Genomic DNA, 7,173 nt, shown 5'->3' on the forward strand with positions numbered 1-7,173 from the left:
CGCCATGGCAGGAGCCGCACTAAGTGTCGGGCGGCGGGAGGGTTCCTAGGCGGGAGGAACGGGTTCTGTGAGGTCAGCACGCTGAGGCCCGGGTCACAATGCAGCCCTCCCCCTCGACGCCCGGGCCCGCACGCGCCGCAGACACCTGCCCGGCTCCGCCTGGACCGGAGCGTCCTCCCGCGGCCAGGTCTCCGGCAGCTGCTTCCAGCCTGGGACCGGCCTCGGCCTTCAGCAGGTGAGCAGCGGCCCAGCGGGCGGGCGCGGGAAGCGAGCGCCCGGCGGTGTGGGATTGGCCTGACTGCCCCTCCCCACGCAGAGAGACCCGGGACCTGGACATGAGTGCCCAGGAGCCCCCTCAGGGTCGGAGATTCCCCATTGAAGCCGGTGACTCCCGTGGCCTTGCCGCCGCCCCCGAGGCCCAGGACAGTCCGGAGCCGGTAGCTACGGAGCACAACCCAGTCAGGTGAGCCGACGCCCTCCCGCCGCCCTCCTGCGCTCCCAGGCCGTCCCCGTTTTCCATCCTGAGGCTGTGTCCGGGACCCGCCCCAGGCAAGGGCCCCACACCCACGCCCGAACCTCGGATACCCCAAGTGCTCTCCGCGGATGAGTCCCCAACAGCGCCCCCTGTCGCACTGTTTTCCCCAGGCCGCTCCGACGCTGCCCGGGCTGCCACTGCCTGACGCTGCTGCACGTGCCCATCGACGTCTACCTGGCTATGGGTGGGAGCCCCCGAGCCCGCGCCACCTGAGTGCACCTGAGCACGTCGCGCGCGCCGAGCACGAGACAATGATGCACGTTTAAAAATAAAAGAATGATGCACATTTTAATAAAGCACACCATAAACTGTTCTTTCCACTCCGGGCTGGCCGTGTCTGTCTGTCCCGTCGGATCCAGCCCGTGGACTGCTCTGCCCCATCCCATAGAACCTTTTCTTCCGCGGCCTCCACCTTGGACCTTCCGGGCCCCAGGGGCTCCTCCTTCTGTATCCACTTTTTTCTGACCCGGTGCCCACCCCTCCCCCATTTCTTGCCAGCCATGGCCCCTTCTCCTGCAGCCTTTCCATTCTGACCCTTTCCCCTTAGCCGTCTCTCTCCCCCATCCCTCTCCTTAGTCTCCAGTGAAAATCACATTACTGCGCTGGACTCCCGGGCCTACAGAGAAGCTCGGGATGGGAGGGGATAGAAGAAAACTTAGAACAAGCAGAATGACCACCCACACCAGGCTCATTTAAATCTCCCAAGATGGAATTAAGTTTTGCTACCTGCTATTTTGTGACCCTGGGCACCTCTGGTTTTGTTGGAAGAGTTTAAGCGCTGACCGGTCCATTTTGACCCTTGGTTTCTCCTAGAACCGATAATACCAGGAAAAATTTGGAAAAAGTCATTTTAAAAACTTTTGATTTCAAAAAAAAAAAAAACCAAAGAACCTTTTGATTTCCTATTCCTATATTACAGGTGAGGGAACTGAGCCTTGAGAGCCTTGCCCCAGATCCCCCAACTGCAAGGCAATGCTAACCCCCTCCTGTGTCCTCAGACTTAATGCCCTAAAAGCCATCCATAGGAGGGGCCTGTAACACAAAATTGTCTGCAAGTATAATATTTAAGCTGAACAAGTATTTTCCACTTTCCAATTTTGCTTTAATGAACCTGTATTATTTTAATATTGGAAAGAATATATGTGAGCCAAAGATCAGGTTCAGTCTCCTTCCCCTGAGATCTAAATACAATTGACTCTATTTCACTCCCCTAATCTACATAGAATAGAAGGCCAAACTGTCTCTAGAGCCCTTCAGAATCCCATGAGTCACCTGAAAGGTGACTTCTTGACTTCCACAGGAAACACTCTCCTAGGCAGTGTCAAATGTAGGAGGCTAATTGAAGGAGAGAATGTTTGCCAAAAGGTCTACTTGAAGTGAGGACTTTAGATGACCATTCAGCCCCTGGTCCTTTAAAACATCCTGGCTCTTGAAAGCCCCTCCACACCTATCTTTCCCATTCACCCAAATAATCTCTAGCTTCAGGACCTAGTGCTGCTTCTCCTCCACCCTTCCCTTTGGAGAACCCCTCAGAGATTCTTAATTCTTCTATTAAATGGAATAATCCAGCTGTTCCATTTCCACCACACTTAATGGAGGCCCTACTCTACCTAAAAACCCATGTTGCTGCTCTGTAGAACAAGGACCTCATTCCCTGTAAACAGTATTCACCTTCCTTAGGAGGCCATTGTCATTGTAGAAAAAATTATCGGGCTCTGTATTGATAGGGTCTCACCACTGAAAGCAACTGAAGTTAGCTTAAGCAAAAAAAATAAAAGGAATTGACTATTTCTAGTGGCTGGGAAGAATATAAGGAAGAAGTGAAACCAGAGTATCAGGCTGGAACCAAGGTTCAATCCCACTAGGACTGCCCCATTGTTCTTCTCTCATCCAGTATTATCTCCAGGGCAGGCAACATGGCTGCAAGCAGCTTAGAAATCCCAAGAAGGGAGACATGCTTCCTCCTCGTTTCCATATACTTACCCATGGAAGGGCAGCAATTGACCCTTCTTAAATCACATGTATTATTGCTTCTCAGCCTTTTGGCTAAGATCAAGTGTAAATCACAAGTACACTCCTTGGGCCAATTACCATTGTCAAGGAGATGGGAGACTATAATTAACCAGGCTGGGGCATAAGTAAGCTTTCCCTTGAGGTGTAAGCACAGTCAAGTTATTGAAAGCATCACCAGAAATGAATAGGTAAAGCCTGACCAGTGGTGGTGGAGTGGATAGAGCATTGACTTGGGATGCTGAGGTCCCAGCTTTGAAACCCCAAGATTGCCAGCTTGAGTGCAGAGTCACTGGCTTGAATCCAAATGTTGCTGGCTTGAAGCCCGAGGCCACTGGCTTGAGCAACGGGTCACTCACTGGCTTGGCTGAAGCACCCAGTCAAGGAATGTATGAGAACCAATCAATGAACAACTGAAGTGATACAATTATGAGTCGATGCTTCTCATCTCTCTTCCTTCCTGTCTGTCTCTCTCTAATAAAAAAAGAAAATGATGGGTAAAGATGGAGAAAAAATAAAATACCCAGGAGCAGAGACAGCTCATGCAAAGTTGGAGGATTGGGTGTGCCTGAGAGAAGAAGGGGAGAGAGTGGCAGGAGCAGGGGCAATGACCGTTCCATGGCAATGAGGAGCCTTGGACAGTGTGACCAAGTGTCAGGCCTCTGGGTTCTAGTTCAGGCTTTGTCCATGTCACAGAAAATACAGGCCCAACAGGCCTGTGCAGGGCACTGGGGATTCAGTGGTGAACTTGACAGAAATGGGCCTTGGCCCTCATAGAACCCACAGGTCTAGCAAAGACCTACTGGAAGGCCTCACTCAGGGAAGTCCCTTACCTGGGGGCTCCTTTCCTCACTGGTTAAAAAAAAAGGACCAGCTGATCTCTCTGGATCTTGCCAGCCCCAAAATGCTGAATCCTTCTCATTCTTCCTTTTTCTCATCTCTCTTACTTTGTCCCATCTTTTTAACCCTCCTTTCCTTTAGAAAAGATTTATTGCCTCCTTCTATGTGCTTGGATAGTGAGGAATGCAAAGATTCCAGACAGACACCTTGCCAATGAGCCAGACCCTGGGGCTGGTTAGGTCTAGAATGTCCATGAGTAAGGGAAAGGTGGCAAGAATGCTGCTGACAAAGGCTAAAGGCGAAGAATGGAGGGCAAGTTCAAGGAATTCAGTTCAATCTACTGTTACCAATATCTACTTGGGCTACACTAGGTGCCGAGAGCCCAGGCCTGAATCTGATCATGTGCCCTTGCAGAGCTCAGAATTCAGGGGAGCCGGGGATAGGTTCACAGAAGAGAAGCTGGACTGAGGCATTGTTTGAACTTTGTTCTGTAGGTGACAGGGAGCATGACAGGCTCCGATCTGGATCATGTCTCTCTCCTATTTCTCGTCTCCTTTTCCATCCAGTTCTTGTTGCTTCTTCTTTTTTTCTGCTGGAAAAGTCACTGGTCTAAATTCTAGTACTGGGTTTGAATCCTGACTGCCATTTATAAGGGGTGCAAACTTGGACTAGCTATTTAGCCAATCTGAGTCTCCATTTCCAAATCTGTAAAATGGGATTAACAGTGGAAGCTTTCAGTCAAGTACAGCACTAGGCGGGGATCTATGTATGGCACAGCCAGCACTTGATGGCTAAGAGAAGCTGCTGCTGCTGCTCCTACATTTGGCTTCAAGGGGCAGCAGAGAGCCAGCCAGCCAAGTCCCCAGAGACTGGGTGATGCCTAGCCTGGGATGGGGTTGGGGAATCCCTCTTGCCTCCCTCTGCCAACTTCCCAGCAGTTCTGCTTAGGAGCCTAGAAAATTGTAGGGGGCATTTCCAGGGGAATCCCCAGCTGGTAAAAGTAGGGTTTCTTCTCTCACCTTAGAGGGTAGAGCTGTCCCCAGATTCCAAAGCAGGACCCTCAGATCCCAGCCTTATTGTGTGAGCCTGAGGAATGTGGAGGGGCCCAGGGAAAAGGGGAGCTTGAATCACTGCCTTCCCTGACTTCTCTCTCAGATACCTTACTAGCCAGCCCCTCCCTAAGGGACCCCTTTTTAGAAGGACGGGGTGAAGTACAGATGGGCCCCCCAGGTTACCATGGAGATGGGAGTGAAAGGGTTGCTCTACTGCCATGGCAACAACTGACGTCAGCGCTACCCTTTCCCACCCTTTGATATGGGGGGGGGGGGGTGGCTCATGGTTAGCCACCCTAACCATGAGCAAGCTCCTCACAAAGCCTTCTCCCTTTACTGAGCCAATCAACCAGAGGTGAACAGGCTTAATATAGATGAGGAGTTAAAAGCACAGACTCTGATGTCAGTCAAACCGTGGTTCCAGTCCTCCTCCTGCCTTGTTTTAACTGTGTGATTTTGAGAAGTTTCTTAACCCCTGGAAGTCTCCTAGGTACCATGCAGATACATAAGCGGTGGGCCTCCGGGGTTAATATGAGGATCCTGATCTTGGGCGATCATGCAGGCAGTGGACATGGGGCCAACTCATGGGAAGTGCGCACTGACATTAGGGACTGTTGAGAGTTCTGTGGACCTGTCAGGGAATGGTGATCTTTCAGATATAGACCCACAGCCACAAGACGGCTCCCAAGACTTCTAAGTACTGAGCCCCAGAGATTGAGCATCTCAGAATTTGGGAGTCAGTTCGGGTGGAGCCAGAGACAGTGGAATTTTCAGACTGAGAAAACCCCAGGTATCACTTTCCCTGAAACCCCATCACATCCAGACTCTGACCCAACTTCCCTTTTCTCCTCCCCTGTGTCTTGTCCTGGGTCTTCTTAGCAGCCTTCTACCTCTCTCCATCTGCTCCTCTAGGAAAAAGGATGGACGAGGGCCTCTGGGAAGGCATCAGGAAACCCAACCCCCACTAGATCAGTGAGTTGGACACCCCAGGGATGTGGGTGTCCCAGCTCCCAGGGCCTCTGTCCACCCACTCTCAGGGTAAGGGCATCAGAATCATGTCATTCCCTCTCTCTTCCCCAACCCCCAGTCCAGATCCAACCCCCTGAATCAGGCCCCATTGGTACTCATCTGGATTATTCCAGCAGCCTCCTAACCAGTCTTTTTTTTTTTTCTTGTTAAAGCATTGTGCTGAATTGTATTTATTCATTTAACATTTATATAAACACTTGTGCATTCCACAGTTTCTTTTTTAAAGATGATTTTTATTTTTATTTTTTAGAGACAGAGAGTCAGAGAGAGGGATAGATAGGGACAGACAGGAACAGAGAGAAATGAGAAGCATCAATTATCAGTTTTTCGTGGCGACACCTTAGTTGTTCATTGATTGCTTTCTCATATGTGCCTTGACCATGGGCCTTCAGTAGACCGAGTAACCCCTTGCTTGAGCCAGCGACCTTGGGTCCAAGCTGGTGAACTTTGCTCAAACCAGATGAGCCCACGCTCAAGCTGGCAACCTTGGGGTCTCGAACCTGGGTCTTCTGCATCCCAGTCTGACGCTCTATCCACTGTGCCACCGCCTGGTCAGGCGCATTCCACAGTTTCTATAATCATTATTTTCAATTGCTATGTACCTGAAGCATTTATTTTACATTTTATTTGATTGATTGTTTTTTGTTTGTTTGTTTGATTCATTTTTAGAGAGGAGAGAGAGAGAGAGACAGAGAAGAGAGAAGGAGGGAGGAGCTGGAAGCATCAACTCCCATATGTGCCTTGACCAGGGAAGCCCAGGGTTTCAAACCGGCGACCTCAGCATTTCCAGGTTGACACTTTATCCACTGCGCCACCACAGGTTAGGCCTTCAATTGCTATGTATCATCCTTTTGAGTATATGGACTCCACTTGACTTCCATAGAGTTTTATCTTCATGTTTCTATTTATTATTTTCAAGTGATAGTTAAATTAATATCTTCATTGCTGAGAGTTTTTCTTTTTCTTTTTTCCAGATAGGCTCTTAGAGTAAATTCTCAAAGTGATAATTATTGGGTTAAAGAATATTAACATTTTTCTGTCAACAGATATGTATTTTGGGGCAGCTACTTTTGATCCTATTACTTTCTGCACTTCTTCCAGTCTTGGTGTGGCTTCTTCAGTGTTCCTTCGTTGAAGAGTCCTCTTAGTTTAGTCCAAAGTTGGTTTTTCCAGATGATAGTTCTTAAAATTAGTTTGTAATCCACTTTGGTTCGGGGAGGTGGATGTTGGTACGTCCGCCTACTCCAGCGCCATTTTGTCTTTCAATCCTAACCAGTCTGGCTGATTCCTTCCTCACTTGATTCCTCCAGTCCAGACTTGTTTTATAAAGCCCATTAACCCCGTCTGTCATTCTCCTATTTAAATCTCATCAACGGCTTCTTTACATCACTTGTCCAGCCACACTGGATACTCCTCAACTCTTCACAAAATATCCTTCCCACCTTGCCTGACCTGTGCTGATACAGTGGACAGAGCGTCAGCCTGGAACGCTGAGGTCACCGGTTCGAAACCCCAGCTTGCCCGATCAAAGCACATATGAGAAGCAATCAGTGAACAACTAAAAGTGAAGCAACTATGATCTCGCTCCCTCTTTCTCCCTCCCTCGCTCTCTAAAATCAATAAGGAATAAAATATTCACAAAAAATTTCCCATCTTTAAGCACATTGGTCTTCTGCCTGGAATAGCCTCCCTCCCGATCTCACTGAC

General features: G+C 49.3%; 1 protein-coding gene across 1 annotated transcript; it reads left to right on the forward strand.

Annotated features, from left to right (window-relative positions):
• Window positions 1–79: 79 nt before the first annotated feature.
• Window positions 80–843, forward strand: FAM229A (family with sequence similarity 229 member A). The gene is made up of 3 exons (XM_066265095.1): window positions 80–235; window positions 317–463; window positions 646–843. Exons 1-3 carry the CDS (start codon window positions 99–101, stop codon window positions 746–748), a joined length of 387 nt encoding a protein of 128 aa, XP_066121192.1. The 5' UTR covers window positions 80–98; the 3' UTR covers window positions 749–843.
• The last annotated feature ends 6,330 nt before the right edge of the window (window positions 844–7,173 follow it).

The sequence above is a fragment of the Saccopteryx bilineata genome, chromosome 3 (assembly GCF_036850765.1).
Source record: "Saccopteryx bilineata isolate mSacBil1 chromosome 3, mSacBil1_pri_phased_curated, whole genome shotgun sequence".
Lineage (NCBI taxonomy): Eukaryota > Metazoa > Chordata > Mammalia > Chiroptera > Emballonuridae > Saccopteryx > Saccopteryx bilineata.

Coding starts and splice junctions, on each gene's coding strand:
- FAM229A (XM_066265095.1), top strand. CDS start 99: ATGCAGCCCTCCCCCTCGACGCCCGGGCCCGCACGCGCCGCAGACACC. Junction 236..316: donor CCGGCCTCGGCCTTCAGCAG/GTGAGCAGCGGC, acceptor CTCCCCACGCAG/AGAGACCCGGGACCTGGACA. Junction 464..645: donor ACGGAGCACAACCCAGTCAG/GTGAGCCGACGC, acceptor TGTTTTCCCCAG/GCCGCTCCGACGCTGCCCGG.